This window comes from Cebidichthys violaceus, unplaced genomic scaffold (assembly GCF_023349555.1).
Source record: "Cebidichthys violaceus isolate CVI_PGR_0920_01 unplaced genomic scaffold, fCebVio1.0.p SCAF_15, whole genome shotgun sequence".
In the NCBI taxonomy this organism is placed as follows: Eukaryota; Metazoa; Chordata; class Actinopteri; order Perciformes; family Stichaeidae; genus Cebidichthys; species Cebidichthys violaceus.
Genome location: NW_027176318.1, coordinates 1,817,299 through 1,838,504, shown reverse-complemented (window position 1 = coordinate 1,838,504; position 21,206 = coordinate 1,817,299). Strand labels below are relative to the sequence as shown.

The following is a 21,206-nucleotide window of genomic DNA, read 5'->3' as shown; positions in this document are numbered from 1 at the left end:
CGTCAGTTTATAGATTTTCATTTAATTTGAAATGAGGCCGTCTGCAGGCCTGCTGCGTTAAGTGCAAACAGTATGTGAAGTTCCCTTTCTGTTGGTTTTCCTAGGAGTTTTTCATCTTCTTCCTTTAATATTGTGCTGCTCTCTCAGCATGTGTGGAAGTCTTGTTTTCACTCATTATTCAGTTGGATCTAATCCTTATCAGGGTTCCCCGTGGTTGTACGATTCCTGGATAGAGGTAGTTGTGTTCAGGGATTTTCAGAAAGTCATTGAATATCAGGTGACTTTATAAAATGGTTCACTCTGCAGGTATACAGTAGAACTTTTATTGCCACTTGTTTCGTGCATTCAGCTTATGGCATAGTATTAGATTTCACCTCCTGAATTGAAATGCTGCATGAACAAATATAGCTATGATCCAGACCTCCGTGAGCAGCAACGAGTTAATCCACTGGGTCTTCACATCCTCACATGATCGGACTACATGAAGACCTTTCTGTCGCTTCTTGCTGCCAACATCAGAAAAAGTAGCGTTCTTTGCTTGTACCATGTTACCAAGTCAGCGATACTGAGGAAATCACCATGGCGGAGAGCGAGGTGGATTCAGCAGCTGCTCTGTCGACCGGGATGGTCAACTAGCACGAGGTGGTTCTGCTGATCCACCCCGAAACCTGTCATCAGAGCAGCTAGTTTTTACACCACCATCATGTTATATTTCTCAATTCAAAGGGAGTTGCATTTGAGGGAGGTGAATTGTATAACAAGTAGTTTGCTTGAGAAATAAGACTGTATCTGAGAATTGGAAGTAGTAGTCCTGACGTCGCCCATAGGTTTGTGGACAACAGCTTAGAAGCATCGAGTTTGGCGTCTTGGGCGTCGCCATGTTGTTTTTTAACAACTAGTAAACGGAAGTGACCATATTTGGACAGCAGAGGAGTGACGTAGAGACGCCTTATACAGCTCTGGTAGCAACCTGTCAATCACAGTAGCCCCGCCCTAAAGCATCCCCTGCTTTATGGTCTGTTTGACTCTAAATGGAGCATAATGTACTAAATGAACATCATGCTGTATTGAAGAAGACTGTAAACCAGAGATTGAGACCATAAACTCATGTTTACAATGTTTACTGAGGGAATAAATCAAGAGAGAAGTAGAGTCATTTTAGACTAGACTTCTATACAACCAGAGGAGTCGCCCCCTGATGGACACTAGAGAGAATGCAGCTTTATTAAGACACTTCCGCATTGGATTCACTTTTCAGAACCAGGGGTTGTTGTTCTTTAACCTGGTTTTAGACAAGCTGCACAGATTTGTTTAGGAGGCTTCTCATGTATTTGAACAGTTCAAATCTAAAATGGCATGATTTTAAGATTTTAAATATATATATATATATATATATTTCAAAGACGACAGTTGTTTCCTTGTGTAAAACATTGTTTTGGATTACTAGGACCAATTTCGATAAATAACAATAATAGCGACATGAATAAATATGTGATGGTGTAAATATTACAGGTAGTCACTTTGATGAGGGTTAGATGTGTGGGGGTTGGTGGCTGCTCTGGAGAGAGCTGCTGAACCCCGGTTGGACCTCTGTCAGGACTGTGGCTGTGGTAATGCTGAGCAGTTTAAATGTCCCGGTGGTTGTCATGTCTGAGGTCACTGGTGGCTGCAGTGTGATGGAGAACTGTTACCGGCGCTATGAGGCTGGCGAGCTGTGGAGCTGTTGGCAGCAAAGTGCAGCAGCTCTCACATATTGACATTGCAGCGATTTTTGGCATCACAGGTGCATACAAATGATGGTTTAAAAAGCTTACACAGATAATAATTCTCACTGAAGTGTCCGGTTGCTGATGTTTATCTTTTAGAATTTTTGTAAACATAAACTTGAACTTTTTCAGCGTGTTGCAACATCTCCAGCATTGCAAATCCAGACTACTTTTCATGAGCTCAGTGTTTGCAGTTTGAGAAACATTCAAAGAGAAGGGATTCAGTTCTGCAGCCCTCCCAAGAAAAAGGACATCAGCCATTTGTTGAAAGGACTATGCATGCATTTGAGTGCGTGTGAGTGTGTCTATTGAGGCCCGCTGTAGCTCTGCACTGCTCCCGTACAGCGGTCCCGACCCACGATGTCGCATAGCATTAACCCTTTGTAAACACCGTGAGCTCTGTCGGCACCGGTCGTGCTGTTAGCACCATTAGGTGTTAGCCGCTGGCTGAGCCATTGGCATGTTGAGAGCTGTGTGGAAGCAATACGTCAATTCTGTGTTTAGCATTTTGGGATCTGTTAGCAGAAATGGAATATAGTATTAGAAAGTATAATCACCTGCACGAGAGCATCATTGTGTTTTCATCACCATAGAATGCTGATTTGGAAAATGATATATATTTGTAAGTCGTTTAAAGATCTGTAGTATGAGCCAGTGGGCTGGACAGACGGGGTACTGAGACATTGTTGGCTTGGGTCGGCACGAGAGATTTGTTGAAAGTTACACCAGACTTATCCTTTAACCACAGCCGAGTTAAAATATATTTTGTTATTTAATTTACATTACTTGCACATATCTGGACTCTTTTAGATGATGTGTCTTGTCACTGTAAAAAAGAAAATGCACCTGCAACTTTTTTTTTTTTTTTTATTGTAGTTATTGCCTCATGAAATCTTCCCGGCACAAAACAAAATCCTTTATGTGGAAGTTCTAAATCTGAAACTAGGATAATAACAAAAATAAGAAATAATATTGTAATACATGGAACCACGGAACAGATCCCATTTAAATAAAAAACCGTCAGCCTGTGTACACACACACTCTCACCTCTGCTCCTCCTCTCACAGCACTGTGAGCTCACCTCCTCTCTTCCATATGTCCCTGTGTCTTCCACAGCTGTGTCTGTACAGATGGAGCCCACTGAGAGAAAATACGTCTCACGAGCTCTGGGCCGTGTGACAGAGTGTGAGAAAGCGCCTCTGCCAGTGACGGCGGCTGCTACTCAGATCAACCCGTCACACGGCTCTTCTTAATTCTCTTTCCTGTGTCTCTCTCTCTGACCTTTGTCTCTACCAGATCACAGTAACGGAGACGGTGCTGTTCCTGGTCCAGTACACGTCCAAAGAGTTCGACCGCTCAGAGAAGACAGTGGCCACGGGGGACTGCTGTTACCTCAACCCGCTGGTGCGCAGGACCTTCCGCTTCCTCGGTGAGTCTCCGGCTAATGAAGCTGCTCTGTGCTTTTAGACGCACTCTGATAACTGTGATCACAGACACTCCTCCACCTCTCCCAAACTGAAAGGGAGGTGGACTATTTTTCCGTACTTTTCCTCCTACAGTCCAGAGAGCCTCTCTAAATGTGCTGCAGGTGTTGTTAGTCTGTATGTACTGTATGCCATCCCTGGAATAGAGAAGTATTTACCTCATGTGTTTCAGCAGGAAGGAAGTGCTCCAACTCGGGATGTCCCGATGCAGTTGTTTTACCTAGATGGAGCTGCACAGTGCACACTTCAAGTCCATTAAAGTTAGTAAAACCAATCCGATGTGTATTCTTGACAATTTGCCAGCTCTGCATTGCGTCAAGATAACAATTTGCCAGCATCCAGGCTTAATGAACGACACCAAACCCTGTGTGTAGTCTTCTCTGTCTTGTCGCTGTCTCCCTTTACAGTTGTCCTCCAGTCTTTGCCTGAGTTACCTCTATAAACAGATTCTGCATTCACATGTAGGCAGCTGGACCAAATGTTGGTATTTGAGTTGAATGCAGGCAAACAGTCTGTGTGGAGAGCAAAAGAGGTGGAGCGCATTGGCTGAAATGCAATCCGTGAACCACCGGCTATCGCCTGGCGACGATTCGGCTCACAGATGGTTTAGAATCAGCTCGTAAACTGGCTACCTTCGTACACGATGTCGCTCAACTCTCACGGTCTCACATCTCAAGTTGCTAATGGGACCGTAAAACAATGAGAGCGCAAGGAAAAGGAAGTGTTCTCCCCCGATATCAGCCATGCCGGAGCCCCAGCAATACATCCTGAGCATTTACTTTCATCGACCGTTCATCTTTTGCACGGATTACATAAGGAAGATCCTCAGCCCGCGGGGCTCTTGTTGCTCTTGCAGCGGCGTGGTGAGTGCGGTTGTCCTCAAGGAAACACCTGCGCCAAAGGTGACAGCCACTGAGCTGACAGTGACACTTACATTAGGTAAATAACATGCATAAACAGTCTCATACCTGGTTTGTGGGCGGAGCTCTGCAGAGTGGAGAGATTCTACCTCTGATATCCGAGCAGTTTTGTCATCCGACATGAAGGACTGACGGAGCAGAAGGGCGATGAGAGACGTTCTCCTGGCAAACATCCGCCGTTTAGATCCCACACAGCACCGGGATCAGCTGGTCATCTTACTGTCATATGTGTGTTCATAACAATATGATGTCTGAACAGACACACAGTCCACATGTTCAATGAGATGGGCCTATTAACAAGCGGATACATAAGTAAATATGCCTCATGTCACATTAAATACAAATATCTTTTAATTGATGTCGATTCAGACAAACAAAGCAACAATCAGACATCTCTACGGTCGATACCTTCAACACTCAGCAACTCCCACCGAAGCAATCTAGACTGATAAAATCACTACAGGTAAATATGTCGTTATGATTTTGTGATGGGATGTCTCTTTAAGGCCTCTAGTCCATTTTAGATCATTTTGCAAGGATCCTCAAATCCAACTTTATTCGTTACATTTACATCATGTACTCTTTCTCATGTGATTTACTGTATTCTTTACATATTGCTGTAATGACACGTACAAGAGTCAGAGGCGTCGCCTTCATCCGTGTTCTCGTAGTTAGTACTACGTCCTCGTACACTGAAGCAAAACGACGGCCACATTCTCTTGACTGCCTCCCCTTTCAGCCACGGAGCGCCTCATTCCTCCCCGTCTCTGTCACAGGGTTGACAGCTGAAGTCATATTTTTCTCTGGTTCCCTGATAGCACTACTGACACCGTGGAATGTTTGATGTTTTCATCTACGGATTTCTAAAAGAAGGAAACCACGGCCGCAGATCAGTTACAACCGGTAGCCTTTACCAAGATGTTTAGTGCCATGTGTTATGCTTAGGATTCAATCTCACCAATGCACTCATGCACAGGTGGTGAATTATTATTATGACAAGTGAATTATTGCAGCACAATGTGCATTTCGGACGATCTACTGAATAAAAGTTGTGCAAGCAAACCTAATGGAAAGAAAAACAAGTGAGGTTTCAGATAAGAATTAGAAAATGTACTTGCATGAGGCAAACTGCTATGCAGCTTTCATATCTGAATGTCTTTTCATATCTTACTTTGGCTTTTCTTTTCTGTGCTAATTCATGGAAATAATGTAACAGACAAACGCGCACGTTTGCGCACGTGTTAACACCATCGTGTTTGCTTTTGCAAGCGTGCAACTAGCTCGGTGCAGATCCACGCAAGTTCTACTTAAAGATGAAACACATATTCTCACATGCACAAACATGCTTACAGACTTGCAAACATGCACACACTGTTATTGATAAAACAGCAAGATATCGCCTTGACTGCTTTCTGATGAAACACACACACACACACACACACACACACACACACACACACACACATGCACACTTTGCAGCACAGCGGAGGCCTCTCCTTGCCCTCCCTCGTGCTTAAGTGAGAGCAGGAGATAAGGCTGCAGAAGAGGATTATTACCTAGATCCCCGAGGGGGAATCCACTTTGTGGCCCGGCTTTGCCCTCGCATTTACACATCCAGCATACCGTTCACGCTACTCCTTCATGTTAACAGGCCTTGTCTTCCAGGCTAAAGCGCCGTTCATCCCAGAGAGACTCATTGGAATTGGTTATCATATATTATACACTGGTACAGTGTTGTATCTGAATAAGGCTCATGTCTTAGTGTTAATTGATGCCAGTTTTAAAGAGCGCTGTGCGGCGCACTGTCCCTGCAAAGCAGAGGGAGGAAGATAAAGCGCTTCAGCTTCAGCTGCCGAGGTTCCTTTTTCTATCTCTGCGTTCCGTCGGCAGCGATGGAGCACCACAGTAAAATCCCACCGTCCCTGCTGGAGGAAGCATTCATCAAAGACATATATGCTAATCTAGCCTGACTTTACCCTACCACACCATCAAGAAAGGGTGTGAAACAGAGAATTAAATGGCTCTACTCAAGTGCCTTTGATCGGTGATGAATGAAACGATTGTTCGTTCTCGAAGGTGTTTTATGTTTAATCAGTTGCTCTGACTGAATGGCATTTTAATATCAGAATATTGCATGGTATGACCGTGTTTCTGACCATGTTTATGACTTGTTGTGCATTGTCCATGTAAAGTATATGTCCAAAAGAATGACATCATTGAAAAAGTAAACCAAGATGAATTTCCTGTGAAGGGTGTCTGGGCTCACCCCTCAGGTAAGCTTGAGTTTGTCATGAAGATGAGCAAAAAGTGACAATTATACAAACGCAGAAAGAGGCACACACTTTCAAACAGCCTCGCCTTGAAATAATTCATAGTGGAGCTAGTTGGTTGGCCACGATTCGATCAGGAAGATGTGCAGGAAGGGGGTTTCAGGTGTATTTAGCTGCTAGGACAAGCACTTCATCTGGAGAGTTAGTTGCTGGTTTGGGCAACTGATATGGAAATTATCAGTCCTGGAACACGAACAGGACGTTTTTATGAAACACAGGAATCAAGGAACCAGCTGAATTGTTCCTCCTTGCTGTTGGCTGTACATATTGTATGTCATTTCCAGTAAATATCACAATACAAAACATGTGTTTTCTGTTAACGGCTCCAGCCTGATTGCGTAGTTCGTTTACGTGACGTAGCGTAAGACATCTGGGCTACCTTACTAAATGCCCGGTCAGACCAGGCACAGATAAGTTGCCTAGAAGCTTGGTGATGTTGCAACTACTACCCTACTCTAAGCCAGAAGGCATGCTGATTTCTCACGTTTTTAAGAGGTTTGTGTCTCAAAGTAAAATGGTGTTGATAACGTAGATAAACAATTAGTAGGTTTGTAACCTGTCTGCTAGTGGTTCTTGACCCCTTGAATTTTGTTCTAGTGATGATCACAGCAATTCATTTAGGGAGTAAAATGTAAGATGGACATAACTACAAAAATAGGATGCAAGCTTTAAACTTGAAATTTCCTTCAAAAGTATTTTTAGAGGAAGATGCTGAAGACATACTTCACCTTCCCCACCTGTGGCCCTTTTTCCAACTGATAGAAGCTGCTGTGCATGCGCTGTTCGAGAGATGGAAGCGATTGTCTTTTAATGTAATGGGGAGGGGTGCAAGTGTTCCTCTGTCCTTCAACTTAATGCTTACGGCTCACTGAAGCAGACTGCGTAATAGGTGCAGCACTTGCTTCACTATACCAACATGAGCTAATGGGTCTGTGGCGAGCTGTCGGTGCCTTTTTACAGCAGCATTAGCAACAGCAGTTATCCCAAATTACAAGGCACAATTTAGCATACACAATCTGGAAATCTCATTACATACAGTGTGTCTGCCTGCGTGTTTTATGGTGCATTTGATCCGTGGTTATTGATAACTACTTTTGGCAGGCTTGTTGGCACCGTGCGAGAGCACAAATGAATGAATCCAGCAGCGACTCGGCTGCACTGTGTTGAGCCATTCGGCCTCCGTTCACCGCCGAGCTCCCGTGAGAGGCGGAGCGCTGTCGCTCGCCAGCGTCTCTCTGAGCCCCGGAGGCAAAGGCCTCCTGAGTTGATTGGACTTACATGTGGAGGGATTTGTGTCAGGGAGATCAGGGGGCATTAGATGTTAGACCTGGAGGATGTTACAGTAACTTGCCTGCCCTGCAGGGCTCAACCTGCACCTGCTGGTAAAGAAGCAACACTGGAGCTGAGTGCCTCCCATTCACAGCAGAGGATTGATTGGCTGAGGCTGTGATGTGCAAGCTACTCCCGGAATTAATTGGGAACCTGCTGTTTGTTTCTTTAGGGCTAATCTGTCAAAGTTGTAAAAATTGTAATTTGCCGTAAAGACTTTACAACCACATAGTGCAAAAATGATTATGAAAGTATTGTAGTGCGTCTTTTGTTATTGTTTGTTCTCACTCACCTCCACACACCCACCAGGTCTGTAAGCCTGTGATATGGCTCTGATTTACCCGATTTCAGAAAAGTCTCTCCCTATGTCCGGCCCATTACGTCTTTTGAAATGAGCCAAAAAGTTCAGTTTGGCATCTGAATGCAGGGGAATTAGCAGTATTAAGTCCACATTGGGCTTCGGGTGTGACTTTGCGTGTGCCCTTTGAACCTGTTGGATCGGATCATCTCCTCGTCATTCCTTTCAGGTAGACGATCTGTCAAGGAACCGACTAAAAACACCACCGGACACAGCCTTCGCCACGGTATCATGAGTCGGTGAAAGCCTGGTTCCTCTTATTTTTTTTATTTTCAACAAAAGTGCTCAGGGTTTGTTGATTCTTTTGGTTTGTTTCTGAACTATTGAGCTGACAACCAATAAATCCCAAAGTAGAGTATTTTTTGCTAATGACCTGAACTGAGTTGTACCGGAAACCTGGTAATCCCAAAGTGGAATTTTGTGTTCCCGTTATAAACTGGACTGATGCAGAGGAACTGGGCTGTATTATGAACAAGCCTGTTTTCTGATTGCCTTTATCCTTTGTGGGGTTTGATACTCGTGTAACCTTTTGGTTTCAATTTGATCAAACCGCTACATTGTAGCATAACCACAAAAGGTCCAAAAGGTTAATCGGCACAAAATATAAAGGAGAGTCAGTATTTATGCTGTGTAACATAATGGAACTTCACCTCGCGCACCACCATTTGAGAAGGGAGATGATAGCCAAATAGTGAATAGTTTAATGAACTATTATCTACACACAATACGACTAACAAAAGAAAATACCAGTGACTGAATGCAAGGATGAATGAATCCATGATTACAGTGTTTAGCCACCTTGAAGATGAAGACTTCAACATAAATTGAACTAATGCACCACTCAGCAGCTGAGAGGTTGTTGTGAGTAAAACAAAATATTTCTATATCAATGGGAGACCTTAGGTCTACCCTAAAATTCCTACTTACTCTTATTCTATGCTTCAAGATTCATCAGATTCGCCTGATGTTTCAGATGGCCAGGGGTAAAGTTGTGTTGGAGGAGAGGGGGAAGGGGGTTGATCAAAATCTTCCATGGACCACTCCTTGGACTGCTCAAGTTGCGATCTGTCAAAAGCGACGGCTTTGCCTGAGGTTATCGCTCACTTTTGTTTCGACTGGATTTATTTGTTTCTTCGTTTCAAGGTTGGCTGGGGGTCGGCCTCTAGCACTTCTGTCGGGTCTCGGGTATCCAGCTGAGTTCCAGGCGAGCAGGAAACGAAGCATGAGAATGAGGAAAGAGACAACAAGAAGTCTTTGGGGCGCCCCTGTTTTTAAAGTCTCTGTAAATGGGGCAGTGTCTGATGCTGATGGTGCGACACTTTACACATTTTTCATTATTTTGCTTTAAGCTTCATGAATACTATTCATAGAAATCTGCAGCTACTCAGAAATATATGAAGCTGATTTGTATCTGCTTGAAGTCATTTTGCTTTAGGCTTGCAGTCTCATGCTGAGGAGGTGTTTATTCAATCTCTTCTTGAAGGCATGAACACTACTTGATGGGATGTGTCTGACATCAGCAGGGGGAGGGCTGTCCCATGGTGTTACAGCAGAGTGGAGATAGCTCCCGTCAAGGCATTTAGCGTTAGCCCTGCGGTGGTAACCACCTGGTGGTTCCACCTGGTGGTTCCACCTGGGAGCCTTGAGGGTAGCAGTGCTTTCGGGTCTGCTGGATAGGTGGGAGTATGCATTTTTAAAAAGAACAGGCGCTGCACGATCACTCAGCTTGGTGTTGGCACAATCCTTTAGGGCATAGTCCTCAATGAAACCAATGATCTTTAGTGCCTTTGTCTAAATAGTATCTATCTGCATGAGAGTGGATTGTGAGGTATTCATCCAGGCAAGGCAGGAGTACTTCATAATACTCCTGACCTGGGTTTTGTAGATGTTGGCTCTGTCTCTAGGATCAAGCTTGTAGGCCAACTTCTGCAAGGTTCCAAGGTGTTGTCACAGATTTTAGATGGACGGTTGGGCCACCGTAGTTTTCTGTCGATGCATAGTCCTAGAACTTCCCTCCGGTCGCTGAGCTGGATCTTAGTGATCCCAAAGAAGAGATCAGGGCAAGATGCATTGCTCTTTCTAGATAGGATCATTGACTTAAATTTGCTAGAATATGATCTGTCAGGCCTCAGCCCAAATTCGGATGTTTTCCAGCTCTTTTTTAATGGCATGCTGCCGCCTCAGACCCATTTGATGTTATGGGTGCGAAGATGGTGGAATCATCCTCGTAGAGAAACATTTTGTTCCCACATTATTACAACATCATCTGTGAAGATGGGGAAAACTAATGGGCCAAGAATAGATAACTGAGGTATTGATGCATTGGTGGTGCATGGCGATGAAGACTGACTAGAGAGCACAACTGATGGTTCTTACTTGGAGGTATGTCTGAAGCCATATGTGTAGTCTCCCATTTATGCCGTTTGAGTTTTACCCTACGGCCATTGTGCCAGACCTGGTCGACATGCACTTAAGTGCAACAATGCACACTTCACCGCCTTTGTCAAGGATGTTGTTCCACGCCTGGGACAAAACTGTGAATCTCTCTCTTTCTAAAAGAATGTCAGTTTACCAAATGTGTGTTTGAAAGCTTGGCCTCCTCAGCTGCTGAGAGTTACCTACACCAATGGTAAATGGACTTGTACAGCGCCTTTCTAGTCTTCCGGCTAGTCTTCATACACTGATGGCACAGCCTTTGGGAGCAATTTGGGATTAAGTGTCTTGCCCAAGGACACATCGATATGGACTAGCGGAGCTGGAGATGAAACTGCAGATTTTTTGATTGAAGGACGACCCTTGTCTCCGCTGAGCCACAGTCGCCCTGGTCGCCCGCCAATGTTACTATGAGGTGGAACATCCTGTGTACGGAGTGAAATCTCTCAACAACTAGGCAATGGGAATGAGCAAATGTTAGCCTACAAATACACTTTACCAAGCTACCAACATTCACATTCAACAAAAAGAGCAGAACACAGCCTCATGCATTTTTTTTTTTTATTACTTTGGAACCTTCTGACCTCAACAACACATTTGGCACAAATAGCTGAAGGGTGTTTCCGGAACAAAGGAACGCAAGGGTGAAGAGTGGACGAAGATATCTACTCGCCACGGATGCGTTTAGTGAGAAACTCACAGTGAAGATGACACATCCCGTCCACACAGATGGTGAGACAGATGGGGGAAATCCCCAGCTGTGTTTAGTGTGTCCCATCACAGCCCATCTCAAGCTGAGAGGAGGCCTCTGTTCGTTTGCTTTCATGAGAACTTCATTCATTTTACTCACTCAGTCATACCCTAACCCTGACCTATGGATGTGATTACTTGATGCCTTTCTTACTATGTGCAATCAAGATTTAAGATTCAATGATTTATTACACACATACCCAGTGAAATGTGTGGTTGGCATTTCATTTTAAAGGTGCAATGATGTTAACAATAATAACTCATACCAGATCGTCCCATTGTCACAATACTAGATCTAGCTATTTGAGTCAATATCAGACCAATCCAATATCGGTATCGACGCATCTGTAATTTAAATAAAACTATATATAAATTTGGTGGAACTCCAAACAACTCCTAAACATCCGAAACGTGATAAGGACCCTGAACTAGACTCTAAGTAGGTTGGGAACCACTGATTTAATAAGCTGATTTAAAGTTCATTTCAAGATCTTTACCTGGAAAGTAACCGCAACTGTCAAATACATGCAGTGCAGGAAGATATACAGTATGTCCTTCTGCGATGTCATTTAAGGTGGAAGTCTAAAGCAGCATCAGCATTAGTAACAGAGCCGTTACTCTTCCACCCAGAGTGCTTTGCTGTGTCCTACAGCTGTCATGCAGGAGCAGAATTCTTTCAGCCCAGCTGCTCCCAGAACCCTCTCTTTGGTGTTCATCTTGCCTCTCTTTGCTAATGTCAGAGTATGCCAGTGTTCACATGTGACACGTTCCATGTGCGTGCCCGGGCTGCGTGTATTCGCTTCCGTGTGTGTGTGTGTGTGTGTGTGTGTGTGTGTGTGTGTGTGTGTGTGTGCATTCATGCGCACCGTGTACCGCATGCTTGCACATGCTCGTTGCCAGCGTTTACATCTGTCGGAGGGCAGTCGTGTGAGCCCGGCCATCTCTCAGCTCTCACAGCTCACTCCCCTTTTCGCCCGGGCCTGGCGTTGCTTTGCATAATGACTCACAGGGGCCACGCTGTTTGGGGAAGATTAAATTTAGAACACAGCCGAGGGTCGTGGCGCTCCCTCACACTCTGTGTTTTTTTTTTTAACCTTCATGCATTTCAAGGCTTGTTGAACTTTAGATTCAGGAAGTTCATGCACAGCCCCCTATTTCAGTGGCGTTATGTAAAAGAGTCAACATAATCTAAATATTAAACAGATGTGAGGCTGTTCCTTTGGGAACACAAAGCACTGTTATTTTACACAGTTGTAAAAGGTACCGGTACTATTGTATTGATAAAGCCTTTTCATTTTGAACATCGGCCCCTCTGTATATATCTTCAAAACAAGTAATTCCCAAGCTTTCAGAAGCTACGCATTTAGATAACTACACCAGTGTGGAAAGCGATGGTGTAAATTAACACTCGGGGGCTGATTGTGTGGCTCTTGCTGCCACTAAACCTGCACGAATGAGACAACAAGCAACCATGCGATTCTCAAAGCAACCGCAAAGGGTGAAATGCAGCCCTTACTGCTCTGCATAGCAATCAGCGTCTCGATGCTCCTGTGTTATTTGCAACTATTTAAATGAGGTAATATGCTGACATTTGGTACAAAATTGGCCCCCTTCAATGCAAATGACCCTTTCAAAACAGTCCACAAATCAGAGCTAATAGCCCCACGCAGCCACAGTGAAAGCATTAGTCCTCTGAGAGTCGGTGGTAAATGAAGCACATTCATAAGGACTGTGTAGTCAAACTCATTTATTTTGGAATGGAAAATGAATTTAATAAAGCTTCCTGACATGTCAACTTTGAAAATACATGATAAAACACATTTATATTACGAGATTTAAATAATCGATAAGGTGACGCTGCTGTGCCTCATGTGTAAGTCCCTCACAATGGGAAGACGCACTAATGAAGTCAATAAAATGCCTCAAAAGTCTCTTAGAATGTAATTCATATTTTCTCATTAATGATGCATTATTTCACCCGCCCGCATGTGTGTGTGCTCTGCTGCAGAGAGGCGTTCATGGGCACAAAGAAAAGAGAGGAGAATCGACTCACAGCCGATGTATTTCTACTTTGCCACATGGATCAATGCAATCAGATGCAAGAAAAGGGCAAATTGCACTCAGCTCTAACGTCATCAGCGTAATATCTTTGGAGAACCGGACCTTGAGACGGGGCAGATAATGGATGCACAGTTCGTGGTGCTATCAGCCGCCGCGATCCGTTAATTCGCCCCTCAGACATTTGTCATTTGAGATGGATTGATCATTAATCATAGAGCCGTGAATTCTTACAGCCTTTGCTGAGAGTTACTGACTACATCATGGACCCCAACCAAGCAGAGCTTGCATGACGTAGCGACCAACTCCACTGCTCCACCTGAAAACATCAGATTCATGTATCTCCAAAAGAAAAAAACACACATTCATTTTGTGGGTGGATTTTAAAGTGCAGTTGTGGTGACCATGTTGTTGCCACCGCCATCTCAATTCTTGATTTACATATGAATCACCAGAAGCCCGTGTTCACCGAGCTGTCCTCCGTAATCAACGGCCGACAGTCCCACAGAGTGGGACCTCCACCTCCACCTCTCAGCATTAACGCTTCATCATCTCCGTCACACTCGGTAAGAGCAGCGTGTGATTCCACTCGGCACAGAAACGTCCCTCCAATGTTCCTCTGGTGGAGTTTGACCCGCCTCCCGAGGTTGCTCCGCACCGTCAGCGCTCTTTGAACATGTTCTAATCACTATCTGTCAGAGCGGGAATCTTCCACGCCGCACGCTCACTGCTGTGCTTTTGCATTCAAACTCCGAGCTCGAGTTTGATCGTGGCGGTTTCTCCCTCCTCGTGTGTTCGTCCTGATCTTGCTTCACTTTGTTGCAAACAAACTAGACACATTCATCACTTCCTGTGTTAGAGCTGCACATTAAAATGTGTTTTGTGGACTTTGGATTTTGATAGAGCCGAGCGTTTCGATAAAAGTAATGAATCGATATGATTGTATTTATTTAAAGCTGATACTGCTAGCACTAAAAGTAAGGAGTGTAATGTGTACATCTACAATCAATCATGCTGCCACCTGATGTGTATGTTCATGTTCTGTAATTGATAACTGATTATACGCATTATTAGTATTATTAGACTGCAAATCAAATGCACGTTATGATTAATAATGGTAGAGAAAGCCCCTCGGGCAGCGCGCCGACATGTGCATGAGGCTTATTGCTGTCTCACACTTCTTAATGGACTTAATGAACTGACAGAGTACACAGAGTCGGATACAAGCGCAGCAGTTTTAACAGCTTTTGAGCCGTTAATCAGAATACCCGGGCTGACGTGCTCACATACAGTACATGGTCTTCAACGCAGATCGATAGGATCGCAGATTTATCATAAAATCACGTGGTTGGTTCGGTTGCTTTCACACCACAAACAAAACCAGGTTTTCAGTCGGTCTCACTTTGGCTGTTGATCGCCAGGGTTTCCGATTGAACCGCCGGCCCAAAAGGAACCATACTAACGGGGGCCAAACGGACCTGAGTTCAATTCAACCAGAACCAAACAAGGAGTGAAAGCAACGCTTTCTTTCGTGAATGAACCCGAGACTGAGGCTGGACCGATGGGTCGGGAGGCGGGTTAAAGGAAATGCTCGTGCGCTTCGTATGTGGACGATTGTCGGAGGATCCCGGTGACTGAGGCATCCTACCGATGCTTGGTGCGTCCAGTGGGCGGCGTTCCTCTTGGCAGTTTGTAAACTTCCTGTGTTCAATCCCATCAACACCAGAAGGCCCATCGCTGCACTGGGGCCCGGTGGCGCGGCTCATCAGCAGTCTGAATTGTAAAGGGTAAGATGGCTGCTCTGACAATGGTGCAGCTGTAAAAAAAAAAAAATATATAGTGGCCCTCTAAAAGAGAGCAGTAAATAAAGAAGAGCCTAAATCCTTGGAGAGATCTTAGATTGGTGTGATTTCAATTGCAGTTGAGCAGAATAGATTTGAACAGGTTAGCTACCGATTGAAATATGTGTATAATCTGACAGTACCTCAATACCTGCAGCTGGTATTACTGTGGATTAGAAACACAGACAACAAAGAAACACGGCTTTCTGCCAAGAAACATGTGTGTGTGAGTGTGTCGGTAGGTGTGTGTGTGTGTGTGTGTGTGTGTGTGTGTGTGTGTGTGTGTGTGTGTGTGTGAGAGAGCACACAAGGAGTCTGAGATACTGTGATAACTTCCTGACTGACTGGGCCGTTCATCCCACTGCAGCACTGTGGAGATGTTGGCACCAGATCAAAGAAGAGGTGCATTGCTTCAACCCTGCTCACCCTCCAACACACACACACACACACACACACACACACACACACACACACCCCAAGACAGGAGGATGAAATACATCCAACAAGCGTGCGTGGCTACACGGCTACAACGTGGCTCTGCAGCAGATCATGGTGTTGTTTGAAGCAGACAAACTGCATTAGATTCATGCTCTAATAAGCAAATTCAGTCGTCCCTCTCTGCGCTCCCAAAGCCAGACAGGATGGAGGGAGGGCGGAGTGCCCCACGTTCGTGTTGCAGAAAGTGGGACAGCGGCAGGAACTGCGCGCCATGCGGCGAGCGAGTCACACAACGCCTGGACAAAACCATTTTGATGCTTGTTAGGAAAATGGACCTGTCAGCATCTGGAGCCTCAGCCCCGCTCCTCCCCGTGGCTGACGGGAGGCGAGCGAGTGGAGGCGACGACTTAAGATGGAGGCATTAAAAAAACAAGAACTCGGGCGAGAGAAGATGAAAAGGCGTGCCTTGCTTCCACAGCCGTGACGCCTCACCGCCCATTTTCACTAGTGTCTCGCAGCTAAAAGGCGCATCAAAGCTCGGGTTAAATTAGTTTGCAGCAGCACAAACACTTGACAGTGATTGGAAAAAGCTGCTATTGTTGCCCCAGCACATAATGCGGCCTGGAAGTGTATGTGCATGTGTGTGTGTGTGTTTGTTGTGAACACATCTCTCCGTGTGTGTGTGTGTGTGTGTGTGTGTGTGTGTGTGTGTGTGTGTGTGTGTGTGTGTGTGTGTGTGTGTGTGTGTGTGTACGATAGAGTTGTCTGACTAAGCGCCCGTTTGGTAATTTAGTGTGACAGAGGGCCGGGCTCTCGTAGGAGGGAAGCAATTATTCCTGTTAAAGCCCTTCAATCACTGAGACGTAAAGCCTGGCTGATTTGGTTCAGAGCACGGAGAATGGACGGTGGCACCTGAGTGACTGTGTGTGTGTGTGTGTTTGGTACGGGTGAGGAGCAGGGATAGAGTTCCTGGTACCTGTCTTATGCGGCATCAGGTGTGAGGACCAGCAGGTCTCTGCTGTGGGATGAACAGGCTCCGTCTGGTGTTGGAGGGAATCAAAGACAAACCGCTTGAGTGATTTATGTCCCGTCCTTGATATGGTTTATGAAGCACTTTCCCAGTGTCTCAACACGATGTGCCTTTTTATTTTTTAGGAGACTGGTGAGAGGACAGAGGCTTCACATCTGTTTTTTTATGAGCTCATTTGACTGCTATCTGAGTTAAACATGCTTACATCTGCAGGAAACAGAACAGATCAATTAACAAAAAACGGCCTTGGAGCAAAATCAGTTTCAAAGTTTGATTAACCGGCTGGAGCCAATAGTGATGTTAATTATGATGTCGCTTATCTAACCATTCCCTCTGCTTTCATTAAAGTGACCTGTTCCCCCTTGCTGTCTGAAAGTACCTTAATATGACATCATATAAAAATATCAGTTTAATATTGGTTTAGCTTTAGTCTTTTGACAAATAAAGGTTTTTGTAAATGTTTTGTCATTTGATTTCGGGTAGGTTTAAACAAAAGCTTAAGGGATTCAATTCATTTCTATCATGTATGTTGTGTCTACTAAGCATTCTGAGGCTATGGTTGTGGCCGTCTTTGTTGGATACAGCTATCAAGATGTTGGAGACAGTGAGATAGTGACGCTGAAATTGACTGTCTCGGTTTAGCTTGAGAAGAGAAGCCTAAACGTTGGGTACAGTAGTGATTATTGCTTTAGTGAACGTCTGGATGCGTCCCTCTTAACATCTTCTTTTCTTCCCAGGGGTCTACACCTTCGGCCTCTTCACCGTTGACATCTTTGTCAATGCGGGCCAGGTAGTGACAGGAAACCTGGCGCCCTACTTCCTGACGGTCTGTAAGCCCAACTACACGGCGCTGGGCTGCCAGCAGGCCCTGCGCTACATCAGCCACCAGGAGGCCTGCACCGGAAACCAGGACGACATCCTGCGCGCCCGCAAGACCTTCCCATCCAAGGAGGCCGCCCTCAGCGTCTACGCTGCACTCTACCTGGCTGTGAGTTATTCTTCTCCATACATCTGGGGAATGTGAGTCAGCTGATCAGACGGGTTGGCCAAACTGATGTGGAAGAGCAAACAAAGGGGGGCGGTTAAATTATGACTCCAGCTGTCCATTGTAAACAGTTTAGAAGAGCCACTGTCTGCCCCATCTTTCATCTGTACTCACTGTAGTTGGGCCCACAGAGTTTCCCTGCACAATAAGAGAGAATTATAAAATATTTCACTCACTTTCAGTTTGACCCCCAAATAAGCAGTTTAGGACGGACACACTTGTCTTGACTATTTCTGATCATCTGACAGCTTGTAAGCAGGTAGTCAAATGTTTTGAACATCATTATGAATGATGTAAGTCCTGGCTCTAACGAAACAGAGCTAGAGCTAAGCTAACTGTTCCCCCTGCTTCCAGTCTTTATGCGAAGCTAAGTTGATTGCTTCCTGGGTATAGCTTCATATTTAGATATGAGAGTGATATTGATTTGAACATTTAACTTTTGGAAAAAAGAATTAAGAATTGTTTGCAAACATATGGAACTGCTCCTTTCAATTGCCTCTGAAAGGTGATGGGCATTTTGTGTGAAGCTAAGCTAACATAATTCACGAATGTAGCTATGGTTCTGTGAATTCCTGGATGACGGCCAGTGGTGGTAAACCACATGGATATGCCTTCTCATGCTCAGGCGGCAACCTCTGAAAAGTGAAGCCAATAAGGAATTGCATGTAACTTGCACGTGCATTCTTTCTAATGTCCATCAGGGGGCGACTCCTACTTCTCTCTTGATTTATTCCCTCAGTAAACATTGTAAACATGAGTTTATGGTCTCAATCTCTAGTTTCAAGTCTTCTTCAATACAGCATGATGTTCATTTAGTACATTATGCTCCATTTAGAGTCACACAGACCATAAAGCAGGGGATGCTTTAGGGCGGGGCTTACTGTGATTGACAGGTCTCTACCACAGCGTTGTCCAGTTTGGATGCTGTCCATGTTTTCGTAAAAAGAAAAACTTGAACCTTTTTGCAGTGTGTTTTCACTTCATGAAAGTTCATTGTACCTTTTTGTTGCATAAAAAAAAAAGTCTTATTCAGCGTCAGGTTGTACTTAGCTCCACCCATTTGTGTCAGTTCTGGTTGCAAAAAAACAAGATGGCGACGGCCAAAATACAGAACTCAGGCCACAAATCTGCAGTCCACAAAGCAATGGTGCCTATGCCCACTTCTGTATTGCCACTGGCATTCAGGAAGAACTAAAGAAAAACTGAAACTTATTTTTTTTTTAAAGATTTTTTAAAAGATTTTTTAAAGGATTTATGCGAAGACGAGCAAGTATTCAGTATTGAAGGAGTGTTTAGGTTCATATAGGTGCTGAATGTCATTCAGATAGTGTCTGGAGAGGTGAGTAAAACAATCCTATCTTGAAGTTACTCAGTTTTCTTGTTATTGCACGGCTGCCAAAGCAGATTATACAGGAAATCAGATCAAGAGGGTGTTTTGCAATTCCAGTTCTCTCTCCCAAATGACTCTTTCTTGTATGTTTGAGAATGTTAGTGCTATATGTATGCAAATAATATTCAGCCCAAACTGATTTTGCACACAGAATGCTGCACCATCAGTTTTAAAGCAGCTGGTTCAGCTGTTGACCCACCAGCTTCAGATACAGTTATATAGTCATAAAAAGGGGGCAGAACCCCAGGAGTCTCAGCTTCTACTCAGTTTTCACTTCATTTTCAGTCAGTGTTGCTGTCAAAATCTGCTGAAAAGTTAGTGGATGTGTGACTGTTTGTCTTTCACAGGAAGAAACCAAACCTTGATCTACAGTAGAACATTCTGGGAGTTAGACGTTGGAGTTTCCTTCTATGAGGCATGGCCAAATAGTCCACACGTTATACGCGGATAGAGATTGAGCCGCACGCCAAGTAGCTCCTGTTAGAAGGATTATTATTGCAGAGTTAGGTTTCGTGCACCAGGTTCTTCCTCTCCTCTGAACCACGTCAGTGTTCAAGTGTTTGCCCTCTTCTCCTCCACCGTAGTGTGTGTGACGTTGTGTCTAATCTCGCTGATGTCTAATGAGATTACCGCAGTTAACTCCCCGATTCAATTCTCACTCGATTGGACGTTTCCCAGAATTCATTTGAGGGGGTGACGGTCTCCCTAACAGATATCAGATTTGAGAATACTGAAACTTGAGCACGGATCAGATGTCAGATGTTCTATACTCATGTATTTATATGTTAGTAGAGGCAAGCAGCGTCGTCTAAAGACTGAATATAAACAATTAAATAGGTTTTAGATTTATAACTTTTGAAAGATACCCATTATGATTCAGAAATACAAAAAAAAACAAAACCTGTGTTAGTTAAGATAACATTCTCCCACTTCCTGTGAAATCAAAACAAGTTGCAGTGACAACTCTCTCAGAAGGCGGAGCTTTGAAAGAAGCTCCAAATAGGTCATCTTCACCCAACCGCTCACTGAAGACGTGGCTTTGAAACACACACATGAAGGCCGATGCCAACAAGCACACGCACATACTGGACGCGCTAATGCAGACACACACACACACACACACACACACACACACACACACACACACACACACACACACACACACACACACACACACACACACACACACACACACACACACACACACACACACACATGGCCATATTTTGTAGTCTTCCCTTCTTTATGATCAAATCTCATGTTGTTGCAGTGTAGACAGGCGTGAACTAGCCAACTAGAGTAGAGGCGAGGTAAACCATTGTCATGCAAAATGTTTCAGTGATCGACACTATCTGATGACGTGTATGTTAGCTTAAGATGGATCAAAGGAACTGCTGTAAAATTCATGTATTACAGTTGCAGGAGTAAAATAACAGCTACATAGGTAAGTATCACAATCATATATATATATATATATATATATATATATATATATATACTTATATATATATATATATATATATATATATACTTATATATATATATATATATATATACTTATATATATATATAAGTATATATATATATACTTATATATATATATATATATATATATATATATATATATAAGTATATATATATATACTTATATATATATATATATATATATATATATATATATATATATAAGTATATATATATATACTTATATATATATATATATATATATATATATATATACAAGTATATATATCTATAAGTATATATATATATATATATATATATAAGTATGTATATATATATATATATATATATATATATACAGTTGTGGTCAAAAGTTTACATACACTTGTAAAGAACATAATGTCATGGCTCTCTTGAGTTTCCAGTTATTTCTACAACTCTGATTTTTCTCTGATAGAGTGATTGGAACAGATACTTCTTTGTCACAAAAAACATTCATGAAGTTTGGTTCTTTCATGACTTTATTATGGGTTAACAGAAAAAGTGACAAAATCTGCTGGGTCAAAAATA

At 43.6% G+C, this 21,206-nt stretch overlaps 1 protein-coding gene across 3 annotated transcripts in view; it reads left to right on the top strand.

Annotated features, from left to right (window-relative positions):
- The window catches only part of plppr5b (phospholipid phosphatase related 5b), a 94,097-nt gene that overhangs the window by 39,859 nt on the left and 33,032 nt on the right, over positions 1-21,206 (top strand). For all 3 annotated transcript variants that reach the window (XM_068709601.1, XM_068709603.1, XM_068709602.1), the window contains 2 exons: positions 3,063-3,195; positions 17,475-17,725. In XM_068709601.1, the coding sequence (XP_068565702.1) occupies positions 3,063-3,195; positions 17,475-17,725 (384 nt within the window). The remainder of the gene's footprint in view (positions 1-3,062; positions 3,196-17,474; positions 17,726-21,206) is intronic.